Below are 22576 nucleotides of genomic sequence, written 5' to 3'. Positions count from 1 at the left end.
ATCCGAATTTTTGGCTTAAACATGATTAAAGGAAAAACATTGTGCCAACATATGCTGCCTATCTCATCCTCCTATATAATAAAGAGATAATATGCAAATTGACCATCACACCCTCACAGGATGGCTGCCTATGACCAGGCCAGTAGGGGGGTTAGTGAGGAACGACCGAACAACTGAACAAGCAGGCTGCCATGGGGTGACCAGGCCGGCAGGGGGGTTAGTGAGATGACCAAACGACTGAACAAGCAGGCTACGTGGGGTGACCAGGCCGGTGGGGGTTTGCAGTTGGGGGCGACTAGGCTGGCAGGGGAGGCAGTGAGGGGCAACCAGGCAGGCAGGTTGGTGAGCAATTCAGAGCCAGTGGTCCAGGATTGTGAGAGGGATGTCCAACTGCCAGTTTAGGCCCAATCCTGGCAGTTGGACATCCCCCTAGGGGTTCTGGATTGGAGAGGCTGTAGGCTTGGCTGAGGGGACCCCCCCCACCACACACAAACACCAGGGGCCTCTAGGGGTTCTATCAGATTGAAAAGGCTCATGGTTACAATTGGTGGTGGTATATTTTCAGGTATCTTATCTACTTTTTGGATAGGTCTGATTAATGCCAGTTTCCTATAGAAAAATCTCAAGGTTAATTGCAACATTGTTGCCAACAATAGTACTATTACTTATTTTAGGTGGTGGTACTATGTTTGTTAATATCTTTATCTCATTGAGAGCAAGTCAGCGAGCTGCCAGCCACATTGTGACTACCAGGAAGGGGTTGCTTTTCTGGCCATATCACTTAGACCAGTGGTCAGCAAACTGCGGCTCGCAAGCCACATGCGGCTTTTTGGCCCCTTGAGTGTGGCTCTTCCACAAAATACCACGTGCGGGCGCGCACGTACAGTGCGATTGAAACTTCGTGGCCCATGCACAGAAGTCGGTATTTTGTGGAAGAGTCACACTCAAGGGGCCAAAGAGCCGCATGTGGCTCACGAGCTGCAGTTTGCCAACAACTGACTTAGACTCACTTTTTCATGGGCCCAGGCCTTCAAAGGCTGTTTTAGCTTTTTGTTTGCAATGAGGTAGTTGCTATTGTAAAGATTGTTTCTTTTTAGTCAATAACATGCTTATAGGCTCCACACTTAGATATGAAACTGATAGTAAATAAGCATTTTTGAAAAGTTGGTTTTATTTTCTCTTACAGGTGTAATTCGGAGAGCAGTCTTCAAACCTTTGCCGTATTGACTCTGAGTTGCCAGGGGACTCAGGCTTATGAGGAGGTACTGTCACATAAAACAGTGTCTGGTGAAGACAACAAGAAAGAGGGGAAAGGATCGGAAAAAGAAGCTAAAACACTGTAGGAAACCATGGTAGGTTATTACTTAATGTTTCTTAATTAAGTTATAAAAGATTCCAGTAGTTTAAAATTGGAAGTGTTAACAGGAGGGCAAGTGAAAAAACAATGGTGTTAATTTTTGGCTCTAGTGCATCAGATAAAGAAGGCACTGTACCATTTAAGCAAAGAAATGAGTTCAGATTTATTATGAGCCCTTTAAACCACAAGATGGAGCCCCATGAGCCTGCAGACCATAAATTATTAAGTACAAAGGAGGGGATGTTCATAAATAATATTTTCTAATAAAACTGGCATCAGCAAATATACCAATGGCTGATGTGACCTTGAACTTAAAGTTGTGTAATTTTCTATGAATTCAGTTGTTTTTCCCCATGGGGAAAAAAAATTGTGTATAAAATGTGTATTTAACTCGAAAAGCCACCTTTTCCCACATCTTTTTAAAATAATCAGGTCAAGTGTTAACTGTATTGGGGACACTGAACTGAATATCAAGGAAATCTTGTTTTCTGTGGAAAGTTCATTCTTTTGAATTTGAGATGTTAGATGAGGCCATAACCTCTGGTGCCTAGTTTTTTAATTGGTAAAATGTGTTGGATTGTTTCCGCCTAGTATTTTGTTTCAGGAGGATGTGTGAATTTTTTCCCTTTAGTATATAACTGAAAAAAGGTTTAAAAAAGATAAGTGGGGAAAAAACACAAAAATCTTAATCATCAGTATGTTTGAAATACATTGTTTAGTAAATCTGATAGTGTTTCTTTAAGTGTTGTTTGATTTTTAAAAAAGTTGTAGGAATTATAACTTAGTTGAATTGCTCTTTAGAGAAGAAATTCTAATATTTTAGTTCTGGATGGTGGGGAATATGTTGATTTGGGATTTTCTCTGTCCTGAGTTTTATGGTGATATGCAAGAAATGACACTGACTTGTGTTTCCTCCCATGTGAATTATTCAACACTTCAGCTCATTTATCTATTATGGTCTTGATATTCTTACAGTTTAAAGAAATGGTTTATATATATATTACTAGAGTCCCGGTGCACAAAATTTGTGCACGGGGGTGGGGTTCCCCTCAACCCAGCCTGCACCCTCTCCAATCTGGCATCCCTCTCACAATCCTGGACCACTGGCTCCTAACTGCTTGCCTGCCTGCCTGGTTGCCTAACTGACACCCCCCGCCCCCCCCCCCCCCCCCCCCTCCGCCAGCCTCATCACTTCTAACCACCAATGCCTGCCAGCCTGATTGCCCCTCACTGTCCCTCCTGCTTGGCCTGGTCACCCCTAAATGCCCTCCTGCCAGCCTGATCACCCCAAACTGCCTCTGCCTGCAGGCCTGATCTCCCCCAACTGCCGCTCCCCCCCCACCTCCCCGCTAGCCTGGTTGCCCCCAACTGTCCCCCCTGCCAGCCTGGTTGCCCCACACAGCCTGCTGCTCGGTTGTTTGGTCATCCCTCACTAACCCCCTGCCAGCCTGGTCACCCCATGCAGCCTGTGCGGTTGTCCGTTTGGTTGTGATGGTCGCTTAGGCTTTTATATAGCTAGATTGGTCCTAGTTGATGAAAATTTAATTTCTAGTTTATTTTAAATTTAGCTTTGATTTTCTGGTGTAGAAACTTGTGTTTTTATATAATTTAATTGGTTGGTAGGTCGTTTTCAATTTATTCTATTATATCTCAGATTTTAATGAGAACTTTCTATTTCTGCATAGTTTTTTCAATTTAATTTTTTAATACTTTAAAAATCTATTTGGAGTTTATTTGGGTAAATAAGATCACCCTCCAATTTTTTTTTTTTTCATATTGTTTAACTCTTTCTTTCACTGTTGTTTCATTATGTTTGCCCTATTACGTCCTGTTGGCTCTTGGACTTAACATGGGCAGTCTGTGTTATTTTTGAGAGAGACACCAAGGGCTTGTATTACATAGCAATCTGATTTTACTGTGGTGAGGCCAGTGTGTAGGACTGAGAGATCTAAGTAATTTAGTAAATCATCATAAAACTAAATGATGGAGAAAATGCAAAGATAGCGTTTTTTTTCCTATCATCCAGAACAAAAATATTTTAATAGAATTTCTTCTCTAAAGAGCAACTCAACTAAGTTATAATCCCTAGAACAACCTAGCATTTTCTAATTCGTTATATGGCTCTTTTGGGATATATGAGTAAATCTCATGAAGTGATTAAAAAGTTTGGCAAAAGAAATTCTAGTTCGCCGAAACTGGTTTGGCTCAGTGGATAGAGCATCGGCCTGCGGACTGAAGGGTCCCAGGTTCGATTCCAGTCAAGGGCATGTACCTGGGTTGTGGGCACATCTCCAGTGGGGGATGTGCAGGAGGCGGCTGATCGATGTTTCTCTCTCATCGATGTTTCTGACTCTCTGTCTCTCTCCCTTCCTCTCTGTGAAAAATCAATAAAATATATTTAAAAAAAAAAAAGAAATTCTAGTTAGAGACTGGTTGTGGACTTTGAGTAAGAAAGACATCTAGATAAGATTTTTTTATCTAGAACAAAGAAAGCTTCTGTGATTGCTTTTAGTCCTTTTTTAATTTAAAAACGGGGTTTCAAAGGATTACTGACCTTTTTAGTTATAGCTGCCGCATTTTATAGGGAATAATTATACTGTAGTATTAGTTTACAAATTAATAGATTAATTTGTTCAAATTAATAGATTTTTAAAATATTGATATAAAAACAAAGCAAAGAACACTGACAAAATTGTGAATCTTTTATTTTGAGGTAAAGACTTTAAAGCAAATATTTACCACCTACTAGTGCATAATTTCATGTAAGTAAAGACACTGTAGCCATCCTTAAAAAAAAGAATACTTTTGGCTTTATGAAAACTCAGCAAGTTATCCTGGTTCATTTTGCTTTGCACTGGTACAAGTGCCTTCATGGTATTTGTAAATTTGGAAGTATTCAAGGTTTTTGATATGTGACTTATGAGTGTGAAGGATCTACTCTATTATATTTTCATGAAATTCATCCTATTTCTAGGCTTTAATCTGTATCACTGATTTCTGGGCCAGTCATTCTAATTACTGCTTTTTAAGTTTTTGATATTTTGTTTTAGCACAGTGGCACCACCCATCTATTTTTGTAGAATATTTCTTACTTTCATTGATTTTTTTTTTCTTCCTCAAAAGAGCTATAAAATTATGTTCAGTATTAATACACTATCCTTAGGGTATTTTGATTGAGAATGTAATACATATGTAAATTAGTTCGGGAAGTTGATTTCTTTAGCAATATAAGGTGGGGCAAAAGTAAGTTTACAAGTGTTCATATGGAAAATAATACAATAATTAATAAATAACAATTAAAGAATAATTTCTGTTTCATGTACTCACAATTGTAAACCTACTTTGCCCCACCCTGTATGTATTTTTCTTGTTCTGGAATTTGGAATGTCCCCTGCCACTCTTTTTTAAGGATTAAAGCCTTGCACCAATGTTTTAATTGACAAACAGTAAATAGTATTCTAGTGTGTCTATAGTTCATACATAATGTTGTATTTTGTATTATTACTGTATTATAAAATCTCAGTTTTTCAAGGTGCAGAAATCTCCAGTTTGGAAAGGAGAGACTGGGTATCATGAGTCATCATCATGCATTTCCTGCATTTTCAGATACTCTCTTGAAGCTAGGACGTGTCTGTTTTTAGCAGATAATGTGTGATATGGGTGACTTTTTCTGAAGTGGTATTCAAAACACAGATTCAGCTAAAAGGTAGCATATACATCTTACCAAATGTGATCTGGGTGAACTGTCCCAAACACGAATGAAAGATCTCTAATTTTTTGGTGTGTTCAGTAGAATGGGGTTTTCCTTCTTATTCCTGAGCAATTTTTTACTTTCTCAGCATTAACTATTTCACAATGGTTTGACAAGTAATGCTATGACTTGACTTAAATATATTTGTCTTCTTTTTCAGGTAACATTTTTTTTTAATTGAGGTAATTGTTTTCTTTCTCCTTCTGACAGAGATCTATTAGATCTTTTGCCAATGATGATCGCCATGTTATGGTGAAACATTCAACAATCTATCCATCTCCAGAGGAACTTGAAGCTGTTCAGAATATGGTGTCTACTGTTGAATGTGCTCTTAAACATGTCTCAGATTGGCTGGACGAAACAAACAAAGGCACAAAAACAGAGGGGGAGACAGAAGTGAAGAAGGATGAAGCCACAGACACCTATTCCAAGTGAGTGTGGCCTGACCTTTGCGGCACTTTGCTGTAGTGCCCAGAAAAGCCCAGGGTCCGATCCCACTGGGTTATGTTTGGCATATGGTGTCCTTTGTGTTTTCTTATTTATATGATTGTAAATAAGGAAGGAAGTATTTGTGGAATTTTTCTGAGTTAAATTTGAAAGGAAAGCAAGAAAGGAGGAGTGATTAGACCAGAAAAAGAGGGACCTGTGCCGGATGCCTTTTGAGAGTGCACCAAGCCCTTTAAAATCATCTTTTTTTGGAGGTTATGATATGTCATCTTTTTCATGTTTTGATTCAGCCTCCTATATTCGGACATAAATTGTAGCGTTTTTTCTTTCTGGGGAAGTCATAAAATGTGATTTTTTCAGGTATTTTAAAATCCTAGTATAGAAGAAAGATGCAGGAAAATGTATTTAAAGGTATTTTTAACTGTATCTACTATGTTGATTCCCAGTGTTTTCCATATAGTAAATGCTCATTGGATATTTGTAAAATGCAAGACCTACCAGGACCCAGACCCTTCAACAATTATAGCAGAGTGCTGTAATTGTTGAAGTGCTGTAAATATAGTAAGAGATTAGTGAGATGAAGCTGATAACTGGAGTCAGATCATGGCATTCTTTATGCCATATAAAAGCTTAGAGTTATTGTTTTGAGCATTATTATGACTGAAATAAGTGTATGATTGACTTTGAAAGATGAAGCTAATTTAACTACTGTATTAACTGGGATTAAGACATTACTTTGGCTAAAACTTGTAAATTGAGGATAGAGGTTATAGAATTTTTTCCCAGCTTTAATTCTGAATCAATGTGATAAGTAGATAACAGTGGGAAAGTATTGATAAACTGAAAGATAGTGTAACCTTTTCATTTTCAGATCAAAGATAATTAGTATCATTTTTCAGTTGAACATAATTCCTTGACTTTGTTAACGGTTTATAGGTAATATGTACATTGTATCTAGTTTTAATCTTGGCAGCAATTCAGTTTTTCTCACATATGATGGCTTTAAAAAAGTCACTCTAATTTGGGGTTCATGTTAATCTACAATAATAAAAGTGTAATATGCTAATTAGACCAGATGTCCTTCCGGATGTCCTACCATCCTTCCAGATGAAGTCGGGGCTGCAAGGGAAGCCTGGGTCCTGGGTGCCGGAGGGAAGCCCAGGTCCCAGGTGCCAGAGGGAAGCCGGTGCCTGCAGCCGGAGGAAGGAAGGCCTACTCTTGCACAAATTTTGTGCATCAGGCCTCTAGTCAGTAATATTATCTAACAACCTAGTTCTGTATATCCCAGTCCCTATTCAAGTTAAATTCTCATGCACTTCATATTTGCATTGTACTTTGGAATGTGTTACACCCTTTTAAACTTTTATAAAATTGCAAAATATATAAGATAAAACTCACCATATTTACCACTTTTAAGTGGTTTCCTTTTTTAGTGGAGTTCATGCCTTCTTAATAAATTGTTTGCGGGTAGTTTTTATCACGCGCTAACAGGTGGCGCGGGCCATTTTTGCTAATTTTTTGCGCAAATGGCAACGTTCAGTAAAATTATGATAACTTTAGTTTATGTATTTATATGTTACCCGCATTCTACTGCTAGTCTATAAAAAACGTATTAATATGTGTCCCGCGCTCTACTACACTGGTAGAACGTATAAATTCGTAAAACGTGTAAACACGTTTCCCGCATACAATGTGTTAATACATCTTCAGTTTGTTCTCATGGCTGGGTAGACTTTTGGAAAGTGTTCTAGTAAACTTTTGCTTACCTGGATTAGGTCACTGTGTTTTAAAGGGATGTGTTTAATGTTTTTGTTGATTTTAGAGAAGAAGGGAGAGGGATAGAGAGATAGAAACATAGATGAGAGACATTGATCAGCTGTCTACAGGGGCTCGAGCCCACAACCCGGCCATGTGCCTTAACCAGGACTCGAACAAGGGACCTCTTGGTTCATGGGTAGATGCTCAACCACTGAGCAACACCAGCTGGACTGTTTTAAAGGTTTTTAAAAGATAATGTGCTCCACGTGTGCTTCATTTGGATTTTTAAATATAGCTCCCTATGTTGATTCTCTAGATTATAAAGTCTTTCCATTTTGTGGACTAGTCACAGGTTGAGCATTTGTCTGGGGTTCTTCCCACATGGTAGAACCCCAGTTGTGCAGAATGATTGTGTCCTTATTTTGTATCAATCAGAGGCAGACACATCTCCCAAGAGCAAAGGTGTGTTTGATAATAGATGTGTATTGTGCTCCTGTTATATGTTGAGTATCACTACACAGGGTACAAGATGGGTGAGGGCTAGCTGATAGTTATTAAGAGCCTTCTCTTGTCAGGCAGTTTTTATTTTACCTTTTTACAAACTGACTCAAAGTCAAATTGCACAAGATCCCACTATTTGTATTATTAGAAATACTAGAGACCCAGTGCACAAACATTTGTGCACTCGGGGAGAAAGGGGGGTACTTCAGCCCGGCCTGTGCCCTCTCGCAGTCTGGGACCCCTCGGGAGATAACGACCTGCTGGCTTAGGCCTGCTCCCGGGTGGCAGAGGGCAGGCCCAATTACTAGGGGCAGCCCCTGGTCAGGCTCAGAGCAGGGCTGATTGGGGAGTTGGGGCGCCGCCCCTGTCATGCACAGAGCAGGGTGGATCGGGAGGTTGCGATGCCACCCTCAGCCACACTCAGGGTAGGGCGATTGGGGGGTTGGGGCACCGCCCCCTGTCACACTCAAGGCAGGGTCGATTTGCAGGTTGCGGCGCCACCCCCTGTCATGCACAGAGCAGGGCCAATCAGGGTTGGGCGCTGCCCCCTGGCACAGAGCAGGGCCCATCAGGGGGGTTGGGGCTCCGTACCCTGTCATGCACAGAGCAGGGTCGATCAGGGGGTTGGGGAGCTCCACCCTGTCACACACAGAGTAGGGCCGATAGGGGAGTTGGGGCACCGCCCCCTGTCACACACAGAGCAGGGCGGATCAGGGGGTTGGGGCGCCGCAGGGCTGATCAGGGGGTTGGGGCACTGCAGCCTGTCAAACACAGAGCCGCAGGGCAATCAGGGGGTTGGGAGCTCCCCCCTATCAGGCACAGAGCAGGGCTGATCAGGGGGTTGGAGCGCCTTCCCCTGTCACAAACAGTGCAGGGCGGATAGGGAGGTTGTGACCCCGCCCCCTGTCACACACACAGCCGCAGGGCGATCAGGGGGTTTGGGTGCTGCCCCCTGTCACGCTGATCTCAGTGCTGGGAGGCATATTACCCTTTTACTATATAGAGGCCTGGTGCACGGGTGGGAGCCGGCTGGTTTGCCCTGAAGGGTGTCCTGGATCAGGGTGGGGGTCCCCACTGGGGTGCCTGGCCAGCCTGGATGAGGGGATGATGGCTGTTTGCAGCTGGTCACACACCCTTCAGGGTGGGGGTCCCCACTGGGGTGCCTGGCCAGTCTGGGTGAGGGGCTGAGGGCTGTTTTCAGGCTGGCGGGTGACTGAAGCTCCCAACACTCCTTTTTTTCTTTTTTTTTAATTCTGGGCCAGCTTTACCTCTGAGGCTCCAGCTCTTAGGCCTCCGCTGCTGAAAGCAGGTTTCTGGCCTTTGTTTGCCTTCTGTATTTGAAACAATGTTGCGATCCTGCTGCCTGAAGCCCGGAGACTAAAGCAGGTTTTTGGGGTTTTGTTTAGCTTCTATATTTGTAACATAGTTGCTTAGAGTTGCAGCTCAGAGGCTGGCAGCGACAGGCGGGGAATGTTGGTTTCCTCCGTCACTGAAGCAAACAAGCCTCATGTTAGTTTCAAGCTGCCTGGCTCTTGGCCGCCATCTTGGCTGGCAGTTAATTTGCATATAGCCCTGATTAGCCAATGGGAAGGGTAGCGGTTGTACACTAATTACCATGTTTCTCTTTTATTAGATAGGATAGGATTAGGATTCTGTTCTTAAGCAATTTCCTGCATTTGGGTTGCTTGCTTTACAATACCTCTGTATTCAAGTTCATTATTAACTTCAGGACTGAATTAGGACTTAGTTTGTCTGCTCAGTCATGCTGTTTTCTACATGAGAAGACCGAATATATCATAATTATGATATAGCATTTAATAAGTGAGCTAATAATGGCTCATTAACAATAGCTACCATTGTATTGCATGCCAGTTACTGTACCAGATTATTTTCCACATTATTGTAAACCTGCTAGTCTCTGTTATTATTATACTCCTCCTCTGCCACCATTTCACTTATGATATTTTCACTGTTTCAGATTTGATTACTAAAAACAAGTGACTCGGTATTGTTATCAAACTTTAACTTGCTTAAAGTCACTGAATGAGTGTGTGTGGTGTTGCCAGGATTCATACTTAAGTCTGTTGAACTCCAGATCCAGTCTTCTTAGCATCTTTGCCTCCATTTCCTGTGACTAAATGTGAAAGTACAGAGCAGGAAGAGATTATGTGCTGGTTCTGGGGATCAGAAAAAAACTTTGTGAAGGAAGTAGCATGCAGTAGGTTTAGAAGATGGGTGGGGATTTGGCTCAGGTAGTGAAAGTGGAAGAAAAAATAAATCTCAGCAAAATGTAGGTATGAGCGCCCAGTCGGTGTGGCTCAGTGGTTGAGCATTGACCTATGAACCAAGAGGTCACGGTTCAAATCCTGTTCAGGACACATACTCGGGTTGCAGGCTCAATCCCTAGTAGGGGGTGTGCAGGAAGCGGTCGATCAATGATTCTCACATAATTGCTGTTTTTATCTCTCTCCATCTTCCTCTCTGAAATAAATAAAAATAAATTTTAAAATAAAGATCTAGGTATGAGAAAGTGTAGGGACTGTTGAAGGATTAATAGTTATTTATTGAGCTATTAATATATGCCAGGCTCATTTATTACATTAAATTAAATATTTTCAGTACTGGTCTGAGAGGAAGGTATTATTTCCTTTTTACAAATGAGAAAGTAAGCTCAAAAAGTCAAGTAACCTGTAATTTGTCCAGTGTTACAAAGTAAGTAGCAGAGCCAGGATTCGAACCAGGTATTTATATGGTTTTTTAAATTGCCTCTCAATATGCTGTCAGTGTTCAGTGGGACACCAGGAAAGTAACAGGGAGAGTGCCATCATCTGTGCAGTGCTTTTGGAAATTTATTCTGGTTGCAGGATACAGTGTAGATTGGAGATGGCAGAAGTTAGTCAATCAGGGTAATGAAAGGTTATTGAGATAGTATAGGGGAGAGGTAGTAAGAGCCTGAAAAGAAACTAGTTTGAAGGCAATGGTTTGAGGGAGAATTTACAAACTATTATTAGATTTGGGAGAATGAATATGAGAGGACAGGGAGACAAAAAAAAAAAATCAAAGATGACTTGATTATTCTTTTTTTTCTTTTCTTTAAATCCTTACCCAAGGATGTGTTTTTTAAATTAATTTAGATAGAGAGGAAGGGGAGGGGAGGGACGGGGGGAGAGGGGAAAGAGAGAGGGAGAGAGGGAGAGAGGGAGGGAAACACCAGTGTGAAAGAGAAACATCTATCGATTGCTTCTTGTACTTACTCTGACCAGGTCTAGAACCTGCAACCTAGGAATGTGCCTGAACAGCTATCAAACCTACAACCTTTGGACAACACTCCAACCAACTGAGCCACCTGGCCAGGGCCTGACTGTTCTTTTTTTGTTGTCATTAATCCTCCCTCTGGATATTTTTTCCATTGATTTTTCAGAGAGAGTTGAAGGAAGCATGGGGGTGGGGGGGTGGGGGGGGGGGGAGAAAAACATCAATGTATGGATTTGAGAGAATCTCATTGATTGGTTGCCTCCCATATGAGTCCCGACTGACCAGGGCCAGGGATTGAACCTGCAACCCAGGTACGTATCCTTGACTGGAATCAAACCTGTGACCATTCAGTACATAGGCTGACACTCTAACCACTGACCCACACCGGTCAGGGCCTGACTGTTATTAATATTAAGTAATTCCCTACACTTGGGTCACTTGCTTTAAAATGCTTTTTATTTTGTTTTTTTCTATACTTGCCACCCTTAAAGTTTCTTTGTGGTTTTTTTTATTGATTTACTATTTATGAATTTCTGAGGTGTGCCAGGTGCTGAACCAGTGACTGGATTATTTATAATTTACTGTCTTGTTTCAATGATCACAATTTGTTTCCTTTCTCCTTTTTCCAGTTCGTTCTGTACTCTGCTGACTTTTGCCCAACTCTGCTGATTCTTTGCCTCTAGCTAGAATGACTTTTTAACCAAATCAAGACTGGGCTGAAGTCAGACTTTCAGGTTGCTTTGCTTAACCTTTTAAATTTTGACCTCTCCTTTTTCTGTACTTGGGATGCAACTATAATTTTAAAAAAACCTGAGTGTTGTGGTCAAACCAGCTTGAGTTTGAATCCAGGCTTTGCCATTTTACTCTCACTGTGAACCTGAACAATTAATCAGCTTGTCTGAGATTCACAATTTTTTGTTTTTCAAATGCAGGCTTGTTTGAGGTATAAATGAGAATTGTGATATGCAGTTTGTTCTCAGTTGTTACTTTTTCTTCCCCTTTTAAGCAGGTTACTGCTTTTGTACTTACACAGTGTAAGCCTCAGGAGCAGGAGTGATTGGATCTCCTTTTAGTATGTTTTCCATACTCAAACATTTGCTTACTTGTTGAATGACTGGCTCAGATTAGTTATAGTTTCATGTGTGATTAAGGAAAATGAACCCATAAAAATTTAAAATCAAGGATAGTTGCTAACATTATTCTTTGCACCACTCACAACTTGATGTTCTTTGAGTATTTGTTCTTTTATTTACTGCTGGATTCGAAATGCATAATCTGGCAAATTATCTTGGGTCTGTTTTTTCCTCAGCCCTTTGCTTTTATCACATTAAACTGCTTTCTCCATAAACCTATGGATTCCTAGAATGATACAACTAGAAGGGATGAGCTAAGACTCATCTAGCCGATAGCCATTTGACAGTTGTGGATACTGAACCAGCAGGCATCACTAGGAGCAGAGTTCTGGACTTTTAGATTTTCACCCTGATGCTTTCTCAGTATCCCATGGTGCTTATGTTCCTCACAAATTCTTGAATTACCAATAAAAAGATAATAAGAAGAATTTTTTAATTTGAAAAAGTGTTTAAGGTCGAGATGCAGTATTTTGTATTTTCCTGAGCAATATAGATGTGATGAAAAATTTTTAAATCTTTTGTCTGAAATATGCTTCCTAATGATTTCTTGGGGAAGATTGATACTATATGAGCCTTAAATTGCAGACTTAATTTTATGGAATTTTGGATATCTGGATTTATATACTCCCTTTCACATGGATAGCCAGAAAACCAAGTAATGATTAAGTTTTAGTCAGGAAATAGGTTGTAAAAATAATCATTCAGACTTTTATTTTTAGGGATCAAGGTGGTCGGACATTGTGTGGTGTAATGAGAATTGGCCTGGTTGCAAAAGGCTTGCTGATTAAAGATGATATGGACTTGGAGCTGGTTTTAATGTGCAAAGACAAACCCACAGAGACCCTGTTAAATACAGTCAAAGATAATCTTCCTATTCAGATTCAGGTGAGTACAGTTTAATTGCACCTCTAGGATAATTTGTAAAAAGGTGAAAATAGGTAATGACCTTGAATTCAATAACAAGAAATCGGTAATAGTAAAGGGTACAAACAAAAGGAATGTTGCTTCTCTGGATCAATGACTCATCCATCCCATATAAAGCAAATTTCTGGTGATGAGTACTCTGGATACATGTATCAAGTTAAGATGGCTGTTAAGGTACAATCTTAAATTTTTCAGGCGTGTCTTATTAAGAACCTTCCTGTTGTACAGACCAGGTCTCTCAGCATTGTGAAACTCTTGGAAGGGTTAGTATATTGCAGAAAAGAATTGAAAGATAAAGAAGAGCTGAGGCAACTGGAGACTTGCATAGATGGTAATATTTAATATCGAAGACTCAGTTAATTTAACAGTCACCCACTCATTCTTTTAATGCAAAGTCACTGTTAATTTCTTGTTTCCAAACCTTTTTTACCTGGTGATGCATTTAGAAAATTTTAATGTTAGCATACTTCCTGGAGGATGCTGCTGAAGACTGAAAGCTCCCCAGGGCTGAAGGCAACCCTAGGACCACGTTGCTACCTACTCTGAGGACCAGTGCATCACTAATTGGGAAGCCATGATCACTTTTCAGTTTCAGATATATTATTGTGGTATTATTAGATTGTGGCTTTTTGATGATTCCATATCAGTTAGTCCTTATATCCATGTCAAATAAATAGATACCAGTCTACAAGGTACAAACTTTGAGGTGTTGAATGTTCTCTTCGTTGTTTTTTACTAGTAATCTATATTTCTTCTAAAAAGCTCCACCCCCCCCCCCCTTTAAGTAATAGGAATTTTAAGCTTTCTTTTTAATTGGCTTTGTTAGTAGATCACTTTCTTTCATTTTCACCAACTAGTTGTCAAAACCATCTTTCTGGTTTTTTAATCTAGCATTAACAGTCAAATTGTATTACTTGTTGACATATTCCCCTATATTAATTGTTGGAGCATCTGCTTTATCATTCTTAGATCTTAACATGATTTTTTAAGTGACTGTATAAACATTTGGCTTTTCCATTTTTTATTCTGATGAAATGTTTCTGGTCTTTTTTAGGGTTAAATTTATTTCTTTATAAAATTTTTTTTAAGCCCTTTGTGATCATTTGGAGAGGGAAAGTGGCAAGCAACATGAAATACATAAAGTTTTAAGAAACAGAAAGCTCAGTAACGGGTTTCTGGCTAACTATACTTTTTGTCATTAGAATGTTAATAAAATTCCTCTTGTTTCCATTACTTTTTATATTGCTTTAAAATTTAATCTATATTTCTGCTTTTAGCATAGTGAATATTGTACACTTAAATCTATAATAAAGTAATAATAAAATGGGTGGCTATATTAAAGGCTTTTTCAACCATTTCATCCCCCTTTCTGTTTCCTTTAGTGAGTCCTGTTTGTTATGAGAGTGGTCATATTCCTCATGTGTTAGGGTGGAAAAAGATTTGAGAAACCAGTGCTGTAATAAATCAGAGTTCTTATTCTGAAAGTCTATCACATTTTTCTGGTATTGAAGATTCAGGAGATTGGGCCAAGCTTCAGTTTGCATTAATAGAGCTTTCTCTGTGTAGACCACAACTGTGTGAACAGCATTTTTTCCCTTTCCTGAGGGGTGTGTGTGTGTGTCTTTATTTCTGGGCACAACAGTTTTAAAATGCTCTTCTTGAGCTAGCAAGTGTTCAAGGGGGGGAACAAGAGAGAGGGCAGGCTGTGTAAACCAGTTCAGATTTAAAGTGATGGGGGCTTTTTAGTCAAGAGAAGACTAAACAAGACTCAAATAGCTTTAGGTCTACGAAGGGCTTCTTGGAGAAGGTTAAAAGAGGCCTGAACTATGAAGACCAATAATGAAAATTATGAGAAACATTTCAATTTAATATAGCCAATGAAGCTATCCAATGGTGAAACCAGCTGCTTTGTGTGATGGTTAGATCCATTACTATAGGTGCTGGGTAAAGGTACCCACATAAAATGGGGATGTTAATTGTACTTCCCTCTCATTAGATTGTATACATGTTCACACACATGTGCCCAAATATATACATATAAGTTACACACACATTATTATTACTATTACTAATAATGTTTCAGAAAATCTTTTTAAGGATGATTTCTACTTTTACTCCCTGCTTCCCCCTTGTTTTTTTGGTATTTGTGTTGAAAACTAATTTCTTATCATCTTATTTTTTTATGAGTTTAAAAATCTTTTTCTTATTTTAAGCACTTACCATAGTAAAACTTCCAGTTAGCTAAATACCTTAATTAATTGAGGTTGTACTATACCTTTTCTCTCCATATTTTTTTCCTAAGGTAATTTTTTTTTTTTTTTGCTTTTTAATATTTATTTTTTTTTTATTTTGGTAAAATAACCCAAACTACATATTGTAATAGCATAACCTAAATTTTAGTGTTTTACCCATACAATTCAGTGGCATTAATTATTCACACTGTTGTACAACCATTAACATTATCAATTTCCAAAATATTTTCATTACCTGTGATATTTTGATTTATAAGAAATATATATTTGGCCATTCAGATGAATAAAATATATTTCTCAAGTATATTTGGTCTTTGTCCACTATTCCTGGCTCACAGCTCCCCAAACCCTTGGAATTTTCTAAGCCATTAGAGCAAAGGAAGCATATTTTGTTTCACCATTTGGTCTCTTGTTCTCAGTGTAACCATGCAGAGACTTTATTTCTTTAATGTGATCTTTTCTCCTTTCTTTCCTTTTGATTCAAATGGAATCATCCAGTCTGATAGTACCATGACTCACCTGCCTCCCTCTTCCTAGCACATCCACTTCCTTAATCATTAAGCCCTCAGGACATCAGATTCTGGTCAGCATCAAACTGTCCCTAAGGTGATTTTAAAACTTACATGAGCAAGAAGGGAGACCTAAACCAGAAATCACTTATAATTAGTCTAATGCAAGGGTGGGGAACCTTTTTTTCTGCCAAAGGCCATTTGGATAGTTATAATATCATCCACAGGCCATACAAAATTATCAGCTTAAAAATTAGCTGCTATATTTGGTCAAACATTTAATTAACTCGCCCCTAATGCCTTGGCAGGGCCTGACCAAATGATTTCTCAGGCCTTACACGGCCCCTCAGGCTTGGCATTCTCCACCCCTGGTCTAGTCCAGAACTTAACACCATATGCTTATTACTTTGGATCTGTATTATGGTGATCTGCATGAATAATTGAAAAATTTAGTTTGACTCATTCTCTGATGGACATCTTTAATGTTCTTATAGTGGCAAAATGAATGTGAGCAGTTTTCTGCTTTTTCTTTATATTCTAGTTCTGTTTCTTCCAGTTACTCTGTGGCCTTTCCCTTCCTTGGCTTCCTCTATTCAAAAGTAGATAATGAATTTTCTATTTTCTATCTTTTTTTGAAATGTTTAATGATAAAATGCTATTTTTATGTAAATGACTCTGAGTTCTTTTAATGTGCAATGATGAGCAGAAACCCAGTAGTGTTTTCATTTACCTATTTATATCAGATAATAGGTACTAAATTTTGACCTCCAAGAAAAGCCCTGTGTAATTAATATATATAGGGGTGTGTGTGTGTGTGTGTGTATTATAATACATTAAATACAACTTATGTGATTCTAATTGGTGATTATTTTGTGGAAGGTTCTTAAATTGCATATAGTTGTATATTGAAAGAAGTAGTATACATTTATTTCCCTGTGGGTGTCAGATAACTTGTCCCATAGTGATGGGTCTCACTGGAATGATCTCTGAGACCTATAGTTAGAGAAGGGAAGTTACTTGTTTATACTATTTTTTGTTGTTGTTGTTGGTTAGTGACTGTAGAGATTCTTTCTTATTCATTCTTGATTCTCTTTAGAAATCTATATAATCGTATATAAAAGTCTACATAATCTTAAATTTGTAAGTCCTTGGTAACTAGGAGTTCCTTTTTAGGCTTTCTTATCAAAAAAAGTATTGGTTTAGAGAGCATTCCCAGCGATTTATTTTTCTACAATAGTTCTCTGTAATAATGTAAAAAACCAGTAATTTACTGTTTATAATATAATGATGCTGTTGCTATTTTACATTCAAATATTACAAAGAATGAATTGAAATACTGTTTATAATTGTATAGAGAGTTGACATTGTGGTTGCTTTTTGAGGGATGGAGAAAGGATTTGCTGATAAGTTGGGAGGAGAGAGAAATGTTATCCCTAAAGAACTAGTTAAAGACTTTATTCACTCTCTTGACACAGTCTTACTAGTAGTTAATAACACTTGGAAACTAAGGGACAATCATTCATTTTTTGAAAATTTAATCTAATTAATTGGATGTTTTGAAATCTTGGTGACTTTCAGAAACTCACAGAAGAGAAATATGAAGTGGAACAATGTGTAGATGAGGCATCTATTATAATTCGGAATACAAAAGAGCCCACGCTAACTTTGAAGGTGATACTTACTTCCCCTCTAATTAGGGATGAATTGGAGAAAAAGGATGGAGGTACATACACATATATTTTTATTTTGTTTTGTTCATGAAAGACCTCTTTAGTGCTATGTTAACTGTGCCTTATAGATTTATGAAATAACTGTCTTCATTTGTTTATGCCATTCATAGTATTTTAAACAGCTTTGTTTCTACATAAATCACTATTTTGCAAAAATGTATGTATTTGAAATATAAGATATGTTAATTGAGAAACTTGTGCTTACCATGTTGGTCATAACTAATTTTATACTCTTTTGGCGTTATGGTATTGCATTGTTATTGCTGTCATTCAACCTATTCGGTAGAGTTGGCTATTAGGTCTGACTCTAGGATTAAATGTGGACCAAACAATATTTTCATATTTATTCAGTTGTTAAAATTACTCATTTGTACATTGCTTTTGACTTCTATTTAACTATATATAACCATATAAGATTTATGCTTTACCTAATTGCCCATATGTAAATATGTTTTATAATGTAAGATATAAATTGGGGGATTGAATTTTTAAAATTAACCTTTAGTAAGTTTTTTTCCTAGGAGGTTTGTGTTCCTGTTAACATTTTGATTATGATGTATGTGGGAATCATGCCTTAAACTAACTTTCTTCTGAAGTTAAAAAAAATTCCTGTATGGCAGTGTCATCCTTGTAAAAGTAGAGTGAGAAACCTATTCAGTTTTGAGAAGTAATGATGGAGCCGAACTTCTTTTTCTGGTGTTTTTATTCTGTCAAGTTAGCTTGTTTCCGCCTCTCAGTTCTGTCCCTACAAACTTGACCTGTGATATTTCTCCTGTGTCAGACCTTTGACCAACCGCCCTTTCTCTGTCATGACAATTTAGAGGCAGTCCAGCCTGTCTGGGCCAATGGAGACTTTCTATTGCTCCTTTTCATCACTAGACATTTAACAAGTCCCATTGCTTACTCCCCTACCTGAAATGCCAGTGCAGTAAGAAATATTGGTCAGTTTCTTAATTAATTTCAAGTTGACGATAAAGGTAGACAAAGACATTTACCAGTCATGTTAGAACTTTGAGTTTTGGCAGACATGTGATAGACTCCTTTTAAAAAGCTTTTGGGGTAACTAAAATCAGCTATACCAAACCCAACAATCTCAACTAGATATATTTATGAGTTATAGTTTAAATTTAAAGTGCATCCAATCTATAATTGGGTTTATGCATGTACTGGTTTTTTTTTTGCTATATATAGTGTCTCTAACACCTCTGAAGAACCAATCTTAAATGGCTTAATTTCTTTAACAGCTTTTCAGTTCACCATTAACTGTAGAACTATAAAATGATTTCTGAAGTATCAAGATAATTCTGTTAATTCTGGTAAGCTGTGTTCTACTTGACACCCCTAGTGTAAAACTAACCATTTTTAAGTAGAGTTATAATTATAGGTATTCTTAAAAATTATTTGAGTATAGAGAGATGAGAACAAGATTGCAGTTGCCAACGACGATATTAATTCTATGTTTGCTTGTAGCTGTAGGCGTCCCTTCCATTACCTCTTTGAAAATATTAAGACAACATCAGACTTCTTTTTTCCCATGGTTTTGTGTTCTTACATGGGGTTTTGTCATAGTTTTCAGTGATACTCTTAAGCTTAGTCTGTTGTTTTTATTTTTTTAATTTCTGTTTGGGGAAACTGAAAACAGATTCTTGTATTGCATCCTCACTAGAAGACTAGTTATGGGATGGAACTTGTGGTAAAATAGGAGAGTCAGTGTTTGTTCAAGATGTTTGGGTTACTGAAGGATCCCAAGACCTTTTAAGGGCTGACTTCCATTAGTTTGTGTTAACACAGTTGGTGTGGGATCAGGGAAAGTGAAAGAATCGGCTTGGCTCGGATGTTTTATACATGCTACTTCCTCTTTTGAATGGCAGGAAGATTTGCTTTGCTGTTGTCCTCAACCTCCCAGCCCTTTTGACTCACTTGTTATCTCTTCCAGTTTGCTCGTTTTGTTTAACCTGGGTTTTGTCAAAGACAGTTTTTTTTCCTCATGTGTGCTAGAAGTTTTGTGTATTCCTGGGAAAATTTGAGGATCCGGCATGACTGAGTACTTGAGACCTAGGCTGTAGGTCTTGATTCCTTACACTAGACAGCTCCTCCCTCTGATGGAGGTCTTCCCAGCTGTAGGGGGCGAAAGCACAAGATTATTAGGGTTCCAGGAATTTCTAAGGCTGATAACTTTCCCTTTAAAAATAATCTGCACTTGTTTTCTTTCTCAAAGTTAAAAGTACATGGAACATATTTCAAAGAGTATTTTTCTGTAGAATCTCAACTTCTCCCCTTCCCACAAAACAGACTATATACTGGTACATATTTGGGTAAAATCTAAAAAAGGGGATAAAGTGTGGTTGAGAGCAGAGAGAACTGGAAAACTGGGACAACTGAGGGCATTACACTTGACCTCCTTAGGTCCACTTCTTTACCTATTTCAGGTCACTACTTACATTTCCATATTCTAACCCTTTACCTGAAGGTACTATAGAATAACTCTTCCCCTTTACTACATGCTTCCTGCTAAAAAGCACAGACCTTGGTGTCTGGCAATCAGTTGTTCAATTCTTAATTCCATTAGTTACTATTTCTGTGTGACCTTGGGGCAGATTTCTTAATTTAAAAATGTGGATAATAAATACTTCAGAAAGTTGTTTGAGGTTAAATGAAAGAGTTCATGTAATGTGACCTATACAATACTCAGCACAAAGTAGTTGCTCAGTAAATAGTGGTAGCTTATGAAAAAGATTCATAACACAAGCTTACTTACTCAAACTGCCTTGAGCTCACAGTGATAATAATGTGTACATAATGGGTCTGAAGAACTGAACCTAAAGCCCCATTGAAGTGCAGCATTGGAATCAGTAATTTGTACTTGCTACAGTGCTAATGGCTTGCGTATTATATAGCTTATGATTCATTGAGGGCAGGTATCTTTTTCTCTACCCCGATCCTGTCCCCCTAGCACCTAAGATGGTACCTAATACATAGTAGGCAATTTAAGAAAATCTGTCCGATGGATTTTTGTAGCCAGCATATTGTTTGATTAAATAGGACTGTCTAGTACAGTGGTTCTCAACCTTCTGGCCCTTTAAATACAGTTCCTCATATTGTGACCCAACCATAAAATTATTTTTGTTGCTATTTCATAACTGTAATGTTGCTACTGTTATGAATCGTAATGTAAATATCTGATATGCAGGATGGTCTTAGGTGACCCCTGAAAGGGTCGTTCAACCGCCAAAGGGGTCGCGACCCACAGGTTGAGAACCTCTGGTCTAGTATGTAAGAAGCATTAACATTGGGCATGTCAGAATTCAAGCTCTGTCAGGGTATAAAATAACTTACTGTTTTATTAGCAGTTTTTCATATGACTCATTTTAACCGTCAGAACAGCCCTCTTGGGTAGATAATTGCCCTGTTTTATAAATGAGAAAGTATCACATTGGACCCAGCTCTTATAAGTCCATTGTGCTGTCCACGCTCCCATTGCTGTCAAGGATGAGTATAGGAGCGTCTTAGCTGATTTGGTTATTCTGAGCATCATACAGTCACAGCTTCTTTTGGTGTTTGTGATTTTAAACAAGCAGTTTGTTTGCTATGAGGGTAATAAATCAGCTGTTTATTCTATTTACAATGCAGTTTGAAACCAGGTGAACAGGGAAATGACAGAGTTGTGTGGCTTAAGTTAAGACAACCCCCTGCCCTTGGTATTGGGGAGGTTTTTAAGGACTCACAGAGAGGTTGCCCAAGAGTCCCTTTTCACATATCAGCGCCAGTGTAAACTTCCGGTGCATCTTGACAAACGTTCACTGGCATATGTCCTGCTAGGTGAAGGTACTAGATTCTTATAATCCAGAAATCACACCTGGGATTATAATGATACTGCAGGCTTTCTTTTCCTCCCTTTTCCAGTTGTTAGATCTAAAATCCGGTGCAAACTTTGAGCCGTTACCTTTCCAGTGGCCAACTGTCTACTAAGGCATTGAAAAAAAAAAGTTAAACCGAGTGACATTTCTACCAGAAATTAGGAAAACAGTCTCTCTGATCTCCCTTAGTGCTGCATTTACCTGTGTACTTTATTGTGGCTTGATGTTTTGCATGGATAGCAGTTTGAAGCATAATGTCTGCTCTCCACAGAGCCTCAAGGAATTGAGAGAAGGGGCTGCTAGCATATTTTCAGGCTAACCAGAACATTCTATCGGCACGTACTCAGTAGCTCAGCTTCACCCATTTTGTCAAGGAGGCCTTCATGACGACCCAGCTCAATTATTTCACCTTTGAAGAGCCCAGGGTTCCAGACATATGACTCCTGTTTACAGTCATGTTCTGGCTTTTCTCTATCCAGTGTCCAGGCTAGTGTTTTTGTTAATGGGAGGAGAGTTAGCATGCATGTATGAATTGAGAGAAACTGACCAACATTTCCTGTAGTACGGTGTGTTTCTGGTCACTGATCTAACCTCTAACCAAAATAAAGTTCGGCACAATAGGCTTCTTTTCCAGTGCTTCCATTGTTCAGAATGCTTTATGTAGCTTCATGCCCTGATGCCAGGTTACTGAGCAATAAATCTTTACAAGTTGTTTGTTTTTTTGTGTGTGTGTGTGTGTTTTTTATGGTTTTGGGGGGCATTTTTGTCACTCCCCATGCCCATTCCCCATACTATTTTCTTTCTTTTTCTTTTTTTAAATTCCAGTTGTATTTCTTAATTAGTTTTACTGATCAATGTAGGAAAAAATGAAATGTCCCACAGTCCCATTGTTTCTAATTTAAAGACTCCAAGTTGCCTTTTATCAGAAAAGCTTTGCTTCCCCACAAAAATGAAACACTTATATTGAAGTGTGTTAAAAAATGTTAAACTTGAAGTTCTGCTATTAGAAGTAGTGGTGTTTTTCCAGCAGCAATTCTATAATTGCCACATTAAGTAATTTATTTTTCTCAATGAATGAAAATATATAAAATTATATGTTATT

At 38.5% G+C, this 22576-nt stretch overlaps 1 protein-coding gene across 16 annotated transcripts in view; it reads left to right on the top strand.

Annotated features, from left to right (window-relative positions):
- The window catches only part of STRBP (spermatid perinuclear RNA binding protein), a 142294-nt gene that overhangs the window by 69944 nt on the left and 49774 nt on the right, over window positions 1-22576 (top strand). For all 16 annotated transcript variants that reach the window (XM_059657955.1, XM_059657944.1, XM_059657940.1 and 13 more), the window contains exons 2-5: window positions 1187-1352; window positions 5319-5539; window positions 12922-13087; window positions 17466-17610. In XM_059657955.1, the coding sequence (XP_059513938.1) occupies window positions 1350-1352; window positions 5319-5539; window positions 12922-13087; window positions 17466-17610 (535 nt within the window). In that variant the 5' untranslated portion in view covers window positions 1187-1349. The remainder of the gene's footprint in view (window positions 1-1186; window positions 1353-5318; window positions 5540-12921; window positions 13088-17465; window positions 17611-22576) is intronic.

The sequence above is a fragment of the Myotis daubentonii genome, chromosome 11 (assembly GCF_963259705.1).
Source record: "Myotis daubentonii chromosome 11, mMyoDau2.1, whole genome shotgun sequence".
Classification (NCBI taxonomy): domain Eukaryota; kingdom Metazoa; phylum Chordata; class Mammalia; order Chiroptera; family Vespertilionidae; genus Myotis; species Myotis daubentonii.
This window is presented reverse-complemented; position numbering and strand designations above follow the sequence as displayed.